This window comes from Sparus aurata, chromosome 4 (genome assembly GCF_900880675.1).
Source record: "Sparus aurata chromosome 4, fSpaAur1.1, whole genome shotgun sequence".
Lineage (NCBI taxonomy): Eukaryota > Metazoa > Chordata > Actinopteri > Spariformes > Sparidae > Sparus > Sparus aurata.
Window position 1 is genome coordinate 15,212,248 of NC_044190.1, and position 19,750 is coordinate 15,231,997.

The window sequence follows — 19,750 nt, forward strand, 5'->3', positions numbered from 1 at the left end:
CTCAGATCTCCAGCAGTCCTGGACGTCTTTGTCTTCCCTTCAGTTCAGCTCACCGCCTCCAGGTAACAGAACGTTGTTGACGGGAGTGCCTCAGTGTTTTTTGCTTTGTGTCTCCGGAAGAGAAAACTGATCCGATTCCAAAAGAGTCGGGATGCGAGGTAAAACAGAATGTGATCATTTGCTTATTCTTTTTGACAGGTATGCAACTTTGTTGCTTTATGCTCTTTAACTCAATTTATTATTGTAAATATATGCTTTACTCAGAATTGTACGAACATCAAACACATTTCAAACAAGTTGTGACTGTGGAAACAAAAGACTGGGAAAGTTGTTGAATGCTCGAAAAAGATACCTGTTTGGAACATTAAGCAGGTAAACAGGTAAATTGGTAACAGGTGATGGTATCATGATTGTGTCCTTGAAAGAACCAGTCATTCACAAGCAAGGATGAGGCGAGGTTCAACGCTTTGTGAAACACATAAAGGACATTACCAAATGGGCTCGGAACACTTTGTGAAACAGTTGTCAGTAAACACAGTTCATTTGCACATGAAATGAAATGATTGCATTCTGTTTTTATTTACGTTTCACACAGCAGCCCAACTGTTTTGGGACCGGGTTGTAGTTTTATTCATCTTCACTCCAGGCGGAAGTATTGATATCTCAAATGCTGGGACTGAAGGGAAGTCTAAAGGGTTGATCTCTCAATATGATGATGTACCATGTGAAGTCAAATAGAAGTTTTTACTGGAATTTAGAGCTGTTTTTTAAAAACAAAATCGTAAATCTGGTGGAATATCAAACAAGTCAAGTGGTTGAAGCAGCTCTCTGCACCCTCTTAGTGAGGGGATATCAGTCAGCTTTTCATGGCTTGTCGTGTCACATCTGTCCCGGTTGACAGCGCCAATTAAATCCATTCCATCATTGGGATGAATCCGTCAATAAAGCAGATGCATTTCACATCGTGTTTTTATTTTCACATGTCAAAAATCAAGGGGTTAGACGAGTTCCTTAACACTTCCCTGCAAATTCAAATAACTAGCAGGTTTTTCCACAACAACTCTGCAGTCTTTGCTGTAGAGCTATTGCTGCTGGGTTGCCTACAACATTATGGATTTCCGGTTATGATTCAAAAATTGGAGTGCTCCTGGTTCTCTAGCTCCTGTATTTAAAATAGCTCTTTTTGTATACATATTTTTGTTCATATATATATATACGTGAAACTGACACCTACACCTGACCAGTTCTTGTGTTTTTGAGATTGACTGAGGCAGACTCGCATTGCCAAGTTTGAGACCTAAATTCAAGCCAGCCTCATGATAGTCTTTTCTTTCCTCAAAGAGAAATAGATGTGCCTTAGACACAGTGAAGTGTCTCGCAGGTGCAAAATAAATCTTCCGCGTTATATAAAACTCTCCACAGAATACGATAAGGCAGCCCGGCATTATAAAATCACATAATATCGGCCATCTCCCTGACCTGTTTGTCCAAATGAAGCTCAACTTTTCCCAGTGTGAGCCAGATGAATGTGGCTGTAAACGCAGGTTTTCTCCCCATTCGAAAATGACAGCACTTTCATAATATCAAACATCCAGGGATAGTCCCTCAAGGTAGTCATGATCCGATAAAGATGAAGCCTTCCACAAAGTATTAGCATTTTGAGAAGCTGCCTGAGCTCATGTTTTTTTTCTGCACTGCGTTACAGCCACTTTCTGTGGCTCCCAATCTTGGAACTCATCGGTCATCGTCTGATAACAATGGACCCTTTTCACGGCAGACATTTTAGCTGCAGGAAAAGCTTAGGTGTGACCAATAACGTTAAAGACGGCTCCATTCTATTTAGTCTCCTGGTAAGACATGTCAGTAAGTGAGCATGCACAAATACCAGAACCCAGTCCAGCCAGATGAATTCATTAAAAAAAAAAAAAATCAAAAAGGTCTCTCTCTCTCTCCATACAGGCAAAGATCAAGGGTGATTGGTCAAAACTAATTGGACTGTGTATGGAAACCAGACGATTCCGTTACCAAATCTTGTCCCGTGCCTATAGATTCTGCATTTCTTTGCAGACATCTGTTTTTAGAGGTTTCTGTGGCTCTGACGTTCAGCTCAGCAAGCTAATGCAACATGAAGGCTAATTTATTTTCTCTTTTCCCATTGTGCGCTGTAGTACACACTAGGCATGGGATGATTCTCCTGTTCGACATAGCCGCAATTAATGACATTATCCCGATTATCATCAAAATATTATTAAAACTCACTGAATTGCGCTGAAACAAAATAGTTTACATTTACATTTTACATTTTGTCAGGAAACAAATGTGTTCATTGCATCACAGACAGGATACACTGTTTTATTTAGCGAAAAACAATCAACTAATCGCATATTAGCTATCATAAATCATGAGATCTTCCTGCACAAGTAAGGTTTAAAAAAAAATGGGGTAACCTCAGCTGTCTGATGTCCTTGTGTTTTGGGAATTCATAGTAATTACACACATCTGATTTGACTTGTTTTTGTGGCAGATATCAACGTGCAAGACATGCCTTCAGCCATTGTGACAGACTAAATCAGGAAACCAATCTCGATCTGTACATCAGAAACTTGACAGCTTTTTCAAGTCATTTACATGAGGACGGTCACGATTATCTCCATTCACAATTATTCAGATGATGGCATTTCATCACGATCAACCCACTGACGGTGCTTTTTATTGCGGTTCGTGATAAAATCTTTCATTCTCACATTCCCACCAATAGACGCACATGGTGCAGCCAGAGTTCAAAAGAGAGCCGTGAATTTAACTGCACTGTGGTCACCCACCCTGAACCTAAGTTATATGCTGTTCAACTGACCGGCTCAACAAACTGATAAGTCTAAAGTGTGTGTTTGTGTGTGATCATGCAGTGAAAAGAAACCCTGGCCTTCTGGACATCCACTCCCCCGGCCCCCTCCAGAGGAACTGCAGCTTTGCAGACGACCTGGAGCTTGAGCCGGAGCGACACAGTGAGCTGTATCCTGCCACCTCGGTGTCACAGTGAGTTCACCAACATTACACTGACGCTGTCTCTCTGTGCGAGTGCATTGTCACAGAACATTTGCATGTATTTTTTTGCTATTTGTAATTAACCTTTGTAATATGCCATACCCCAGAGCGCTCCTGTCTCCTCTGTGTAATGATTCCCTATTAGGGAAAGGCACTTCTGCTTGCTGGGGCGCTCGCACAGCGAGAGACTGAGACTGATATGAGGAAATGAGTGTTAAGTAACTGCAGTGTAATGTAAGAGCAGAGTAAGTGAAACAAATGGAGCGACAGTTCTGACCCATGGGATTTTCTTCCTAAATGGTGGGGTGGTGATGCAGAGTGGGGATTGCATGCTGCAGCACTGTTGGCAAAAAATCACCATGCTCTGCTGACTCTAAAATAAGTAACCAGCTGTACCCAGAGCAATGACACATCAAATCCTGTGCTAAATTGAGCCATAACGAGATACTTCTGCGTGTTTAATCCACTACAGGAGTACATGTAGTTAAAAAAACAAAAAAAAAGCTTGAGAAATGTGTTTCCTTGTGCCATGTTTGTCCATTTTTCATGAAAAGTCTTCCATTTTAGGCTGAGCTACAGACTGAAACACACATTTTCCACATTGTCTACAGCAGTGTGGAAATCTCATCTGAGTTACAGTTATGAAGCCAAGATGCCGAATGGATTTTTTTGATGTTGAATAGTTCACAGAAGTCATATTTCTACAGCTGCCTCGGTATCGGCATCGCAGCGCAGTATGTTTTGGAAAATTGTAGATGATTGAGGTGTTGAGAGTTTTAACAAAATCACTACGTGTTTGTCCCAAACAAACAAATTACACCTCTAGTAACACAGCAGACATGGCCTTTGAAGTAAAACTAAACGAGCTGGGATTGTAGCAGTTAGCTAGGTGGGGGGTAAAAGTTTCCTCCTGAAACCCTTTTTAATGTTTCTCACATTGTATTGTTAGTTTCCATGAGTCAGGTGGACGAATCGCAGGAGAAAACAAGATGCAAATACCGCTGCACTCACACACTGAGGGGCCGTTGAGCCAAAGCATTATACTTTTACTTGACTGTGACAGAGGTTCTTAACTGAATACATTAAAGCGCAATTTTCCTGAAAAATGAATTGTGCAATTTTCTGTCCAATTGTTCTTTACAGTGATCGCAAAATCCTCCCACAATTCCAAGCAATATAATAACTGTTGATGGTGCAAACAAACACGACAGGGGGTGTTCTTTTTAGCATGCAATGATGATATAGGGCAGTGGTTCCCAACCTGGGGTCCGGGCCCCCCCTGGGGGGGGCCAGAGATCCCAGGGGGGGGCGCACAACTTTGTCTGCTCTGAGGTTGTGAGGTTACCAAAATTATATTTGTGCACATTAAATGTATAAAATCCCAATAACACACCCAACTGGATAATCAAAATTCTGTATAATCCAAATTGAACGTATTTTTGGTATTTTTAAATTCATTAAGCTATTTATCACCAACACCCCTATGAGGTAGGCAGGTAGGTAGGTAAACTGTGTGTGTGTGTGTTTTTGTGTGATACACCTGATGACACAAAAAAAGGAAGAAATGTATCTATATACATTGTAAAACAAGGAGAATAAGAGCAAAAACCTATAACTGTTGTTTATTTTTGCAAATAAAAGTTTGTAATTAATCACTTTATTATTTCAGTGTATGCGGGTTGGGGTTGGGGGGGCCTGGCTTGTCTTCGACACAGGCAAGGGGGGCTTCGAGGAAAAAAGGTTGGGAACCACTCATCTAGGGTTTGTGTTAATTTATCTTTTGAAGCTGTGCACATGCCAGCAAACTTTAAAAAAAATGCATATTTAGAGCTCCAGTTTTCATTTTAGATGAGATGATGGTTCTTGCAGGTCCCTGCATCACACCGCTTCACCATGGTTAAAAGACAAGAAAATTGAATATTAGCCGGATTTATTCTGTGAAAATGCTGATGACCTCTTCATTTGCCTCTCCAACTTCACGGCAGATTGGTCTTCACCCCAGCAAATACCTGCGTGTGTGAGAAAGAATAGCTGAAAATGCGTTCCATACAACTCCAGAGGTCAGAATTACCAAGATGAGGTTTTCAACACTTGGCAAAAGTGAACCAAAAAAAAATAAATTGGGTGACCAGAACAAAATGATATTTCAATGAAGCACACACACCATTGAACCCTCGGCAGCACAGCCTCTCTGCATTCTAAACGAAACGGAGGAGGAAAAAAATTGCACATTAGGTAGCAGACGCCATTATGCGTTTTATTTTACGGCACTTTAATACTCTGAAACATATCTAAACCTCAGACAACTCCCCCCTCAAGGTGTCGGCACAGATGGATGTGCCCCGAGTTTACAAATATATATATTCCGAGTGCCATTCCATGGCACTTTTTCTAGTAGGAGGTCGACATGTTTTTGAGTTCTGAGTTGTCTGGAACGCAGCATTGCCACTTCTGCTTCTGAGAAAAGGAGTTTGATAACAGTAAAGTGTTACTTTACATTACCATCTCAAATTTGTTCACGCTGTTGAAAGTACGTGAACATATCTATACAGCAGATGTTCTTTTTAACACCTACTGTATTACCTGTGGGTAAAAAAAAAAGAAAAAAAAAGAAAAAAAAACAACATGGATTCTGATCTGTCTAAAGTTATAATACTAGATTTTTAATTCCTAATTGAAGAACAAGAATCTTTATTTGATCACAAATCATACCATGTGCAACATGGTGAAACTGGTACTCTGCATTTAAGTGCAGTGGGTGCAGGTTAACCCTCGTACCCGGGGACCAACTCCTTGGCGCTTCGTGCATGTTCTCATGGTGGGGGGAAACCAGAGTACCCGCTAGAAACCCACGCAAGCACAGGGAGAACATGAGAGAACTGCCCCAGTGGGATTTGAATCCAGGACCGTCTTGCTGTGAGGCAAGAGTTCTAACCACTGCACCACCATGCTATCACATTACTGTGTGTTGAAACGTCAGAGAGGATTCATCAAGTCACACTGTGGTATTAAAGAAGACAGTTAACATGTTGTCCAAAACAGTAATACTGATCTCGTGACTAGATTGCGTGTTTGTTAATGAAAATCAATAGTTTGCTTGCACTCTCTCGCCACAAGTTAAGCATGAGAAGCTTCACACTACTCACAATTATAATATACAACCATTTTCCAACCCTGGAAAAAGTTTGTTACAGTTTGCAAAAATAGTGAGGACCCAAACACAACACCCATAAAGGCAGGTGGGTTGAAAACAAAAAGCAAGCTTTAATAATTAAGCTGTTCTCTAAAAATTCTAAAAACCCAAAAAGCAAGCCACTAACCAGCAGGCTCAGAATAAACAGGCTGGGGCAATGCCACCAAAAACCAAAAAAAGAGGTACAAAAATTAATTAAGTACAAACCAGAAGCTTCTCGAGGGCAGAAAACACGAGGTGCGACGGAGAGACTCCCGGAACAAAACAGAAGAAGTGTCAAAGAGAGGCAGGAAGACTCCGACTTTAATACACAGGAGGCTAATCAGGGACAGGTGAAGCTAATCATGACAATCACACGGGAGGGAAAACAAGAAGAAGACAGGAAGTGACAAAGTGCGATACATGTGGATGAAGCTTACACAATAAAACTGTTGAGTTAATTGTGTGCGTGTGTTAATGTGTTAATTAATGAGCTTAGAAGGTACTTGCTGGGATTTACTTTCCCTTCCGATCAGGTTTGCTGTTCAGCCCTTTTATTTTTTTTTTTGTCTTTTTGCGAAACTAAGCGAATCAGCTCCAGTCTGATATCGAACAGACTCTCTCTTTATTTATTGTTATAGCTTTTAAATTTTTTCCTTTTTAAGAGTTGAACACGTCTGCTAACGTTAAAGAACAGACCCACGCACACAATTCAAGTCTCACTTCCCGGACAATTCAGAAGGTCATCATGGGTGAAAGGAACTGCGTGCACCAGTTTGCCTCGCCACGCGTTTCAGGATACGTCACCGCCATTTGTGTTGGAAAATGTATTTCAGTATTTGGTCACAAAAGCACAGCATTTTCTTTTCATGAAACAGCGATCCTTTTACATTTTTATTTCAAAATTATACGTCCCCTGTGAAAAGTCCACAGCTGGACTGATGGTGCCTTTAGTCTGTCACTTAGGACTCAACAAAGAGCTCCCTTCTTTTTCCCTCCTCGCAGACTTATTCACTGCTTTTCCAGGGTAGAGAACCCAGGAGAGTAATAGCTCCTCAGCAATACCCACAACATCATAATGGAGGCTAAATGCTATCCCTCAGAGCTTTTTCTCAGTGTTTTACGGAGCAGCGCCGACCCCCTGAAATCACCCGCTCTTTGTTTCTTATCTCAGCTCACCTTGATAAAATTCAAAGGAAGTGAGAGGCTTTTGATGCAGACCAAGCAGTGATTGTGAAACCGCGCCTCAGTAAGTGTTTTACTACACATTAGAGTTCTGGTATGAAGGCCACGGTCAACCTTTTCATGGTTTCACAGTGATACCTTTTTCATACAAGAAGAAATGGAACAGGTAAGGGTCTAAAGCTGTTTGAAGAAAAATAACCTCCAATTTTAGAGGGGTTGCCATGTGCGTTCTCATTCTTCGTCTCTGATGCTTTGCTTTAAAAGAAAAAAATGAAAATAAAATACATTTCAACAGTAATTTCTAACACTGTCAGTTTCCTTTTTATTTTCCTTTCTAATTTTTCTACATTCAAATGGGACTCTTTTACACAGATTGACAGAGTCGCACCGAAAAGCCATCAGGGTGATCCAGAGAATGCGATATTTTGTGGCCAAGCGGAATTTTCAGGTGAGTAAGTCAACATGAATTCAACTTTAAAACATTACCCTGTCCGTGAACATTTGTGCCTGAGTCACATCCAGTATTCTTTTAATCAGCAGTGGTGGTTGTTTTAAGGGTGTGTTCACCACTAGCAGAGCGATCACTTGTGTTTATTTGGTTCACTCACACAGTGTTTATATGACTCAAAAGACCGCGTTACTTCACTGTGCATTAGCCTTAAGCTAACGTTAGCTCAACAGATGCCTGCTGCAGTCAGACTGATAAACTGGAGTGAAAATAAATCCCCTTTTAACCTAAAAAGTTCAATAGAATATTTGATCCGACTCCGGATCAGAGCAGAATCTGATGCGTCTCTGTGTCGTCAGTCTACAGAGGATCTGGCTCTACACCCGACTCTCCAGTCGACTCTGAGCAGCTGAGCAGCCTTTCTTACCCTCGCTCCACCCAGCCCTCCACACAACATAGATAGAGAGCTCCCTGGGGGCAGGAGTTACATTTTGTTGGTGTAACATTTGAGTTATCCACGTAATCTGAAATCTATTTGCTATCAAATGTCCAGTCTGTAGGATTTAGTGGCAGTGAGGTGAGGCTGCAGGTTGCATCCAAAGAAAGGTAACACTTCATAATGACCATCGTGAATAAAAGGTACATTTATAGTTAATTTATTTTTAGTTAATAGTTATTTCAGTGTTAATAAACATTAGTATCAACTGTACGATAGATGTCTGTAGATGTAAAAGCCTGTTCCTACCATAATGAAAACACAACTATTCTTCATTTCGGGTGATAATACGGCAATTAAAACCTAACTATGAATATTGTGTTCCATTTCATTCCACAAAAGACACTGCTGAATCCTTCCACATTGGACAGATACAGGAAGCACAGTCATTTTTTGGCATTTATACGCTCTGACTTCAGACTCCTTACAAGCTAGCGCAACCAGAGAGACTGGAGAGTGACAGTAACAATCTCTGCCCCAAGGCGACTTATTACAGACCTGCACGTGGCGAGAGGTCAGGTTCCAATTACAGTGTCTGATGGCGTGTCACAACAGAATTTCTAAAAGAGCAGCAGCATAAAAGAACAAGAAAGTGGGCGGAGCTTTAGCCTCTGAAATCTGAAATCTGTTTCAGCAAATCGTCTACGTACGGGATTTGTCCATTTCAGTCATCAATCCCATAGAAAGTGATTAAATACGTTATTAAAGCTCCTCTTTGTAAGATGGTAAAACTGACGCTTTGGGTTTCCCAACTCGTCAGATACTGACGCTTTAGGATTGTAGGGCGGGTCGGCCACCATCTGAAAGCGTCAGTATCTGACGAGTTGGGAAACCCAAAGCGTCAGTTTTACCACAGGAGCTTTAAGTAAACACTTAAAGGGATATAAGGGTGTAAATTTAGCACCAAACTTGACCAACATTAGAAATTGGGTCCCAGCACATATTTCGAGGCATCAAACATTTGATATCATTGCCGTATTTGTCGGAATAGATAAACAAAACTCACCACCCGAGAAGCCTTCCTTGTTGTGGGGAAGCCCTGTCAGTCGATTACCGAGTGCAGTAGAATCTCACAGTAATGATCTAAATATGTGCTGGGACCCTATTTCTAATGCTGGTCAAGTTTGGTGCTGTTCTGAGCATTTGTGGCTTTTTGATGGCGGTTTTATATTTGGACCCATTTACTGCAGTGTAATGTTGTCGTGCGGTCGTTTCTGAGGATGCTAAAACTACGTTAGCTAGGGGTCTGCAAACTTTATTTCTCGAGAGGGAGTCTAACACAGTTTCACGGTGTGTTAGACCATGGATTAAACTTACACCGGAATATCCCTTTAAGCACTGTATATGTAAAAAAGTGGTAATATTTTGATGTCATGTAAATAAAGACAAACTTGTTGTTTATGCTGTAGCAAGCGCGTAAGCCATACGATGTGCGAGATGTGATCGAGCAATACTCCCAGGGTCACCTCCACCTCATGGTGCGGATCAAGGAGCTGCAGAGAAGGTAAACTGCTCAACTGAACAGAATATATCCATTTGTACATATGTACATTTAAGTGATTTGTCTGTACAGGGGGTAGATGAACACATGAAAGCCAAAAGAGGTGGGAGGATGAGAGAGGAAATGGACAGCGTGTACATATATTCCTCTGACTTGAGCTTCCCATTGTTTTCTCTCAGACTGGACCAGTCTTTAGGGAAGATAACTTTGTTCCAGACGAGCTCAGGTAATTAGTGACTTCACTGCTCTTTCAAAAATATAGCACAGTAACTATGGAACAAACCCCAGTGCTAATCCTCTGGCCTTATTATTTGTTTTACTTTTGTCTCCCTCGGAAGACCGAGCCAAAGACAAAGGCAACAACTCTATTGGATCCAGACTCAACAGGATGGAGGACAAGGTAGGATTTGTACAACTTCAGTGGAAAACGGCGGTAATATCTCCCCGTCTTTTTTCTGCCTAAGATCATTTGTTTCTTTTGTGAAGTCAAAAAATGTGCGTGGCTGTGTTTGTCTCGTATTCGAGACACAAAAAAATGTTGTTGAAAATGTTACAAGCCCCCATCAAGAGGATGTTGACAACGCTGTGGCGGTCTCGCTTATCACTCAAAAACTGGGAATCGTTTTGGATAATGCAACAAAAGTTTAACTTGCTTTGACTGCTGTAATATGAAATGTCTGTGCACAGACGTGTGGCCCCGTTATTGTCGACTCGAATATAAAACTTTGACAGCTTGTGCCAGTTCTGCGGCACTAGAAGAGGAACCACGAGATTGTTTCTTTCATTTCTTTTTAAGACCTGTCAAAACAAAGAACAAGTTGAATCACAAACTTTCCGACTCGCTCGCCGAGTGCGCCTCACATGTCTGCCTTGCAACCAACAGACCAAAACTGTTTTCTTGTTGAGAAATAAAGTTTATTAATAACAAGGTGATTTTCAGGTTTATTTGTTGGCCAATAGGAAGAAATAACTGAAATGTTTGTGCGGTGGCAGATGAAGGGCACATCATTTTCAGTGTTGAAGAAGTATTTCACCATTGGAAAGATGTCTATGGAGTAGTGAAACCGAGTTGGGTGGTGCATGGTTTATGCTCACAGTCAGTTTTGAAATGAGAAACAGTAAGGTGGCCAGCTGGTAGAAAAATAGTCCACTCAAACGTGTTTCTGTGAACATTTTAGGTGAGAAATACGCAATGAACAGGATCGCGGTTCGTATTTGATCAGCGCTGCCTTGATTTATAGTTCCATTTTCACAGTACAGAAACAATAGGATGCTGACTTCCAGCTCAAACGTATCTCTATTGCAGCTAAAGTATTTTTCTGAAAACATTTTAGGCGAGGAAGTAGTGTCAGAATCTTGGTTAACAGTCTACCGGCACTGTGCGTAGAGTGTGTTTTCTGCATTCTGGTCATGGACATGTGAAGAATGAAAATAACAAAATAATGACTTAATTGCTACTTATAGTATATTTAAATATTTACATTTCTCAGAAGTGATTTGCTTACTCATGCAAAACTAACATAGACCCGTAGCACAAAGTACTATTCATCGCTTTTCATGCCGCTGCTGCCATGTGTCTGTCAGCCTCATTTTACAGCCTCTTCCCTTTAAAGGCTGCACTTGAATTCTTCTCTCCGGGGCATCTGAAATTAGTTTGAATATTTTTTCCAGTCACCATTTCCTTGTGCCTCAGCGAGGAGGACAGGGTTCAGCGGAACATCAGGCTTGTGCAGTGCCAGAAACAGGTTATGATAACTAAAAGGGGAAAAAGAGCAAACAATTGTCACAAATTCCGGATTCTGACCCCTGGAGGAAACCGGAAAAGGGGCATCTCTCTCTCTCTCTTGGTGCGACCATAGGCTTTGTGTTCTTTGATGAGCACACGCACAATGCAGACCAACAATCTGCAGTTGATGCAACAGCCCGAAAGACGTCGACTCTTGTTGGCAAATAATGTCGCCAACATTGCAGTGACACAGAGCTGGTTAAAGACTGCAAAGTTCTAGCTCAAAGCTCTGTTGTGTCCTATCAACTTGTAACACATTTCCATCATTGAAATTTGATTTACTTTGAAGGACCGTGGATGACCAAAGACAATACAGCCGAAAAAATATTCAGCGCAGGTTAATGCCTTTTTCCTTTTGTGAGACACGTTGATTGAATCACAGAAGGTAACATCATCCTTGAACCTACTTGATATTACTCTCACTCACTTAATTTAATTGAAATGAGTGAAAAGCATTTGTGGCGTCATGAATCCGAGTCTGAGCCCCTATGCTGTCTTTACTTTTGTTCACAAATATGTGCCTCACCTCTCACAGATAACACAAATGGACCAGACGCTGAATCGCATCGCAGAATCGCTCACCTTCCTGCTGGACCAGAGGGACGTCGCTGAGGGTGAAGGTGGAGGCAGGTCGAGGCCGCGACTTAGACGGACCTTTGTTGTCGTCCCCAGCCATGACAGCTTGCCAAGCTACGACCAGCTATCGTCATCGCCTTCGTCCTTCTCCTCCAACCCCCCGGCCTGCCCCAACCCTCCCCTTAGCTCCACCGCCAGTCAGGAAGAGAGCTGCTGAAAGCTAACAGCCTCAACGTTTTTCTCTTTTTAATATGAGGTATTCAGGTTCTAATGCAGTTTTTTTCTATTAAGCTATCTTATAATGATATAATGCTCACAATTGATTTAAAGGATATCCATTTCACTTTCCCTTTAAAGTATTTTTTTTTTAAACTGAAATATATTATGCCATGGAAATTTAGCATTTCTGTAAAAGAATGTCTTTTACATTTGCAGTACCAAAGAAAATTGAGCTAAGATAAATGTTTAACTGCCGTAACCGGTCTCTGTTTTGGTAAATCTCATAGCTCTAACTGCCTCAGCACTTATAGGCCACAAACAAACAGACAGAAAGGTAAGGCAACAGCAGCAAAATAGGCATCAGCAAAAGCCAGGCAGGCGGATAAAAAGGATACATTTAAGTGAAAGGGGTTAGAGAGGCAGAAAAAAAATATTGATACACATATGATAATATGATAATATGCATGGGAATGATATAGAAAGAGACACACTGCCTGTATTGTACACATTTCCAGACAAACTGGGGTAAATGGGAAGCTGAAAAAGCTCATTTCTTGGTAAATGGACTTGCATTTCTATAGCGCCTTTCCAGTCTATTGCTTTACAGCACTTGTCACATTCACCCATTCACACTGATAGCAGAGGCTGATGGTGCCAACTGCTCATCAGGAGCAATTTGGGGTTGAGTATCTTGCTCAAGGGACACTTCGACATGCAGCTCGGGGGAGCTGGGTATCTGAACCAGCAACCTTCCGATTACTAGATGACCCGCTCTACCTCCTGAGCTACAGCCACCCCTGGTAGATTCTACATGAGGCTATTCTGTGGCATTGTGTTAATGACGTGACATATCTCATCCTTGGAAGTTGAATGCAGTATATGACACATGTGTGAAAGAACAAAGTTACCTTAGTTGCATTTTTTGAAGCTATAAGGGACTTGTATGTATTCAGGCAAATGCCAAAGTTATTGCCACAGAGACAGCATCATATACTGTGATTCAGTAGTCTATCCTGTAGGCCATAATCACATTGCGGCCATTTTCCTCTGGTGTCACCCTCACGGTGGGAATCTCGAATGCTGGGATAAAGTTGTTCTACTGTATTTCAGGTCAAAAGTCATATAGTAGAGAATCTGAAAAAAACAATTATCATTTCACCACTTCCTAATTGTTTAGTAACAAAAAATTCAATAGATGCTGAAAATCTGGCAGCATATTTGTCCGTATTTCAAGGTAGAAAAACATATCTGATAATCAATGAGCTAACGTTAGCATTTAATCAGTTAATGGCTAATTTGGCTTCATCCAGGGGGTTTCACTTCTAGGCTTAAATTAATGTGTCCAAGATGTATGTTGATATATTTTACTTTCCTATCGTGTCTTGTAACACTATCAAACAATACAATTAGCTAGGAATCGGTTGAATGCTAAGGGTTAACTGTGGTCTAATGTAAGCTAATGGGTTATCAAATCTGTTGTTTTACCCTGAAGTATGGCATGGCGTCCCTTCAGATTTTAAGTATCCTGTGTCTTTTTAGCTGCTGATAGATCAGGTAGGAGCATAATAATAGCAATTTGTCAGACATCCTACATTTATAGGCAACCTGGATCACAGCAGTACGACATCTGAGCTCCGCGCCCTGAACATGATGTCAGAGGAAACAGCTGCTGTCTGAAAATTATGTATGAGCCTATTCTGTTGAGTTTATTGTCAGTTTAATCGCACCCATCTTTGGGGCGAGGTCTTAGATTTCAATATTTCACTTGAAATCGATATATAGCTGTTCTCACTCTTTTAATTTTGTTTCACTTTTTAAAACGTATTTTGAAATATTCTTCTAAAAAGAATGTGGTAATTATCATCAAGTCTCTATGTGATGTGATCTTGGTTATGCAGTTAGGCAACCCGCGAGCCTCAATATGGCATTAACTGACCAACCGTGATAGCTTTCTAAGCTACCATTATTAGCTTGGCGGATCTCCGTAGCGACCGTCTCAGCATTTGACAACTTGATGTCGGATCCAAAGGTACTGTAGGTGAAAGTCATGCGAAAGCTAACTGAACTAGCTTAGCAGCTCTTGGTAACTGTCACCTCAGCTTTTGACCCCTGTTGAATTCCATATATTTAAATGTTTTGGTGTGTAAGTGATTCATACCTACCAAAGGTTTTAGAATCATGCAAAGTAATCTTTTGGGGCAAATGAGGCCCTCAAAGTTACGTCCACTGACAGGCTGAGGTTTGGTATCATAAGTGTCTCAAAACATGGCTGAAACAATTTCTACAGTGATCGACCTGTAACACAAGTCTCATTCAAGAATTCTCGTTCTGAAATCTCCCGAGAGGTGAGATCTTGCAGTTGTTGTCCCATCTAGATCAGTTAAATAGTCAGCCACGACTTTGGAAATACATCCTTGCTGGCAGTTCCTCAAGGTTAAACTCCAAACTCCTCTCTTCAGCTATTTTCACCATCATTTCTTCTGCAACATCTCACCTCTAGCAAGGCTTCAGAGCGCAACTTCCTCCTCTAAAAGGTGACGGTTGTGGCCGATTTTATCACATGACACACCTCAGAGAGAAAGAGAGAGAGAGCACACATTGCTGCAATGCGTTTTGTACATTTTATTGGCATTTTTGTCAGCGTTTCAGCCGTTTGTTGCATATTTTGGGCCTGATTGCTTTCCCTCTGGCAGGCGTACTGTACGACTTCAACTTCATGCGAAAGACAAAGCAACATTACTGACATTTCAACACTGATTTTCCATCATGTTGTATCAACACGAGTTACTTAACCTTGAAGTTCATTGTCCCTTATTTTTGGGAGAATTCATTATTTGCCTGTGAGTGTTACACTTGACATTTATTCAGGTTAATGCCAACTGCCGCGCCATCATGCTCGGTGATCTAATAACTTAGGTTCTTGTGAAATAACACATTTAATTGCATTCATCTTGGGGAAGAGGCCTTGCGTTTTGAATACTTCACTTGAATATCTCACTCTAATCAAACTCTTTTATCACTGTTTTAATTTTGCACTTTTTTGTAAATGTTTAGATATATTCTTCTATAGCAATAAAAGATTGCAGTAATTATTACCAAGTGTCTGTGTGTTGTGTCTGGGTCCTTAAGAGGAATCGCTGACTAATACAAATGAGCAAAATGTTTCCCTTTCAGAGGTTTTTTTTTTTCTTTAATTCTTTGGCTAGAGGTGGTTCGATAGGAGGACAGAAGTTATGTTTTTTCATTAAAAACTGAATGTTTGTATCATTTTTTTCTTCTCGGTCATCACTCAAATGGATGCTTCACTTCTGAGTTTTAAGAGATTCATTCTGTTGTTTCTTTAATAATCGTGTATCACTCGTGTTGGCAGCAGATTTTCCTTTATTGTTGTGATGTGGGGGTGGCGATGTCGTGTCCTTGCTGACTTATGGAAATATCTAAAAAGCGTGGCTAAAGCCTTGCTCTTTAAACAGCTGACCTTTGGGCAGCAGATGGTGACCTTTTCCCTGCTGGCCATCCATGGGGTGTCCAGGCATTCCTTCACACAAGTGGCCATGTGGTGAAAAGGCCCAAATGACCATCTGCCTCTGGTCTCCACAACAATGGGCCCCACCCTCCTAAAGTGTGCTGAGGGTGGTTGGCCTTTGTGCTGGCCAGGAGGTGGGTGAGGGGGGAGTTGTGGAGGTAATTAGTTTTATTTGGCGTAGGAAAACTGTTAAAAAAAAAAAAAAAAAGAAGTATAACAGTCGTAAACACACAACAATATAAAGGATCAGTTTATCCAAAACACTGCAAAAAATGTTTCCCTTTTTACGTGTATACCAGCTTTGGTTTAAGCGTGTCTCAATCTTAGCCTGCAATTCACTGAGAAGCTGTTTACTGAGCTGTTCCTAAATGTAGAAAGCTACAAATCTGCATAAATTCTTAATGACTTTTTGGTCAATTTCACTTTTAGATTTCAAACCTGTGACTTCCTAAAACACTCCTAGATTGGGCATGTACCACATCAAGGACTTTCAAGCCCTAATGTGTGCCTCGGCGGCAGTTTTCTCATTTCACTCCTTCTAATTTGGACAATTTAATCAAAGCCTGATTAGAAGACGCCGCGATCATGCAGATTAGTACAATCTCCAGTCCCGAGTAGTAGAACTTGCAGCATGTGGTTTATGTGAAGATTAGGATACGTTTATGACACATTTAGAGACATAATTGATATATTGATTGACACAACCATTGCATTGCTGTTTGCGAACGACCATTCACTGATGATGTACTGTGCAGCTGTGTAGTTACATCTTTGAGAGTGTTTTAATTGAGGTAGTGGGTGTGGAGCTGGGGAGCCCACGGGACTCCTCGGACCCATGGGATACTTTGATTATTGATTTCATGTACACATCTACCCACTGGAACAGATTGTAAGATCATCTGTTTGTAATGCAGAGATAATTCACTCAAAAACGGTTGTCCTTGGTAGTAAAGCGTTCAAACATGTAAATGTGGATGTTTGCTCTTCTCTTTATCCTCGAACACAGTCACTTGGCTCCTGCAGCTTAGAAGTAAACACGAGCCAAAGTGAGAAATAAACATTAGTGGGACTGGTTTGGGCACATGTCAATGATAATAGCTGCTTTGACTATGAAAAGGGACGGAGTGAAAAGGGAAAAGTTGGGGAGAGACCTGGGGGGGTTGAGGAGCTCCAAAGGCTGATTTGCAGGTGAAATGGATGGCACACTCTGCATTGTGGCCATTGTCCTGCTCCACGTCCAGATGGCCTCTTGAAATTCTTTAGAGTCGAAATCCCAACACTGTGGGAGTGAATACGCTCCCTGTGGGATTTGGCCTCTCTAATGGGCTAATTTGGCAGCTACGGCTCATATTAACGGATATAATTTTAAGCCTGACAGCACAGTCCTTACGATTGTGGTTACGACACATCTCATAATACGACCCAGAAAAAAAGCAATTACTGAGAAATGCTTTTCTTCTTTCTCGATCCCCAAAAACTTGCAACTCAAATTGATTTTTCTATGACTTTAGTAGGACACTTATTATTAGTTTAGTCATCTGTGGCCGCCACAAGAGTCGGCACAAAAAAAAAACACAAGATGTGCTTTCACATAAAGCCGAAGTCATATTGAGTCTAATAATTTGAAAATCCCTTCACAAATGGCTGTAATTATAGAACCCTGGGGTCATTTTTCTTGTGCGAGCTTTTAGACGAGGGGAAATTTAAGGAGTGTTAGCTGCTCTTTTGTTGGGTCGCAGCAGAGGCAGATATCGTACTGTGTACATTTTATTTTGCCGCTTCTATTCCTGAGAAAAGATGGAATCTACTTCAATTGTATGTCAAATTTCATGTCTGTCAGAACATCACACTCTGTGAAATTATGATAAAGTCTTTGTTAAAACAAGAAAAAAATCCTTTTATGTTTTTATCCTTTAACGGTTACTGTCATTTTATGAAACTGATACCTCTGGATTATCATAATCAGTATGTTAAAGGTACCAGAATCTGAAGTTAATGCCATAAACGCGTTAAGAAAATCAGCTTCAGTGTCCAACAGATGTATAAATGCAGAGCTTAATGAGATCTTTGACCTCCTTTAAATCTTCTTCCAGAGATTTTTGCTTCAGGCCAACTGCAAAAGAGGAAATGTGTTGCACATCAACTAGCATTATTTTGTATATAACTTCTCGCTTCTTGAACTGTCTCCACCATGCGCTGGAGGGCCTTTAGATAATTAATCCCTAGACTATTTTTTATGAGGTTTCGGTTGGGAAAAGCTAATGTTGCTTTCGGAGCTGTTTTGTCACAATATACTCGGCATAGGAAAACAATTACAAAGCAATGTGAATGTTCTACATGAGTAAATATACCAGTTTGATGCAGTTAACGCAAAATCATTCACTTAGCCTCCCTCGACAAATGAATCTAGACTGGATTACTGAAGGGGTTTTTTTTTATCTGCGTGTGTTTTTCGGTCTGGTAAAGTAGACATCTGAAATACAACAATCACTCAATCTGAGGTACAATTCGTTTTACTGACAAAATAGTTTATTACAATTACAATATTTGTTGGCATTTACAAGCTTTTTTTTTATTTGCGGCTTGGTTCACATGGGCAGCACAGCAGGGACAAAACAGTGCTTTACCATACAGGAGAAGCAGCTCCAGCAATTCACAGGGCAAATAGATTAAAATACACAGAAACAAAAGATGCATTCAATAAATGCATTCAGTCTTGAGATGCACCTTGCTCACATGACAATAATACTGACGGAAATGAGAAAGAGAACACAGATGACCAACACATGTGCGACTTTATCAATGAAAACATGCAGAGAAATTAAATAAAACGTCATAAATAAAATAAATAACACAGAGCGGTGTAAAGTTGGCAATAAAATAAGATCAAATAAAATAAGATAGAATAAAATAAAATAGAATAAAATAAAATAGAATAACATAACATAACATAACATAAAGCCCATTTGGTGCAGTGAATGGCTTTGGTCCATAGAACAGTGTGTAGAGAAACAAATAGTCCTTTTTCAGTGGCATGTTCATCTTATTGTTTTGCACTGAGCTGCCTCACTGGAACTTGTGTGGAAAGGACTCGGGGCGCTCTTTGTTTCTGTCGTCCTCCTTCTCTTTGCGAAGAAATCTATTAGGAAAAAAAAAAAAGAGGGAAAGGGGGATTAATATTCTGTCATCACGATTCAAATAAAAGTAGGTCACAGGGTTAAACTCGTCTCGGATCTGGCGGACTTGCTCCTCACCTGTAATTCGTGCGTTCCTGCTCCTGGGCTTGGCTGCCGGTCTGGAGTGCGCCCTCTTCCTCCGGACGGGCGTCACCTCGGCGGGGCGCTTGTGCGTGTTGGAGACGCTGGAGCGGTTCTCCTGGTCGGTGTCTGCGCTCTCCTCGCGGTCGCTCAGCCTGTCACCATGCTCGGTGTGAGGGGAGCAGACGGTGTCCATCTTCTCTGCGGGCTCCTGGTAGAGCGCAGCGGCGCAGTCTGCGGGCACTTCCTCCCACTGAAACCTGCCGGGCAGCGGCGTGTCGGCCTGGAAGTTAAAGTTCCAGCGGCGGCTGTCTTGCTCGGTGATCTCCTTCAGCCTCTGCTTCAAGTCCCGGCGCAGCTGCTCCTGGTCCACCGGGCCGAACAGGCTCCTGCAGACCGACTCTCTGCCCTTGATGGGGTTCATCGTGCAAATGGTTGGAGCTCTGGTTGGAGACGAAGCCGGTGCTGTTGTCTGGTCAGCTGCGGTCAGCACAATGCTGCAGGGCGATTTAAAGGCTGCAGGGCGCACCGTGTTGTGT

General features: G+C 41.4%; 2 protein-coding genes and 1 long non-coding RNA gene across 3 annotated transcripts in view; 1 reads left to right on the plus strand and 2 right to left on the minus strand.

Annotated features, from left to right (window-relative positions):
• Positions 1 to 15,527, plus strand: part of kcnq1.1 (potassium voltage-gated channel, KQT-like subfamily, member 1.1) — a 63,073-nt gene extending 47,546 nt beyond the window's left edge. Inside the window, exons 14-20 of the mRNA XM_030413423.1 lie at positions 6 to 62; positions 2,907 to 3,036; positions 7,775 to 7,850; positions 9,756 to 9,850; positions 10,027 to 10,073; positions 10,186 to 10,247; positions 12,169 to 15,527. Coding sequence (XP_030269283.1) covers positions 6 to 62; positions 2,907 to 3,036; positions 7,775 to 7,850; positions 9,756 to 9,850; positions 10,027 to 10,073; positions 10,186 to 10,247; positions 12,169 to 12,426 — 725 coding nt within the window. The 3' untranslated portion in view covers positions 12,427 to 15,527. The remainder of the gene's footprint in view (positions 1 to 5; positions 63 to 2,906; positions 3,037 to 7,774; positions 7,851 to 9,755; positions 9,851 to 10,026; positions 10,074 to 10,185; positions 10,248 to 12,168) is intronic.
• On the minus strand, positions 4,687 to 6,504 carry LOC115579759 (uncharacterized). Its single transcript, XR_003983722.1, has 3 exons — positions 6,446 to 6,504; positions 5,210 to 5,243; positions 4,687 to 5,054 (listed from the first exon to the last, which is right to left on the minus strand). It is a non-coding gene; the product is annotated as an uncharacterized LOC115579759 (long non-coding RNA).
• A 2,924-nt stretch (positions 15,528 to 18,451) lies between the features above and the next one.
• Positions 18,452 to 19,750, minus strand: cdkn1ca (cyclin dependent kinase inhibitor 1Ca). Its single transcript, XM_030413745.1, has 2 exons — positions 19,209 to 19,750; positions 18,452 to 19,093 (listed from the first exon to the last, which is right to left on the minus strand). The coding sequence occupies exons 1-2, from the start codon at positions 19,633 to 19,635 to the stop codon at positions 18,993 to 18,995; spliced, it is 528 nt and encodes a 175-aa protein (XP_030269605.1). The 5' UTR covers positions 19,636 to 19,750; the 3' UTR covers positions 18,452 to 18,992.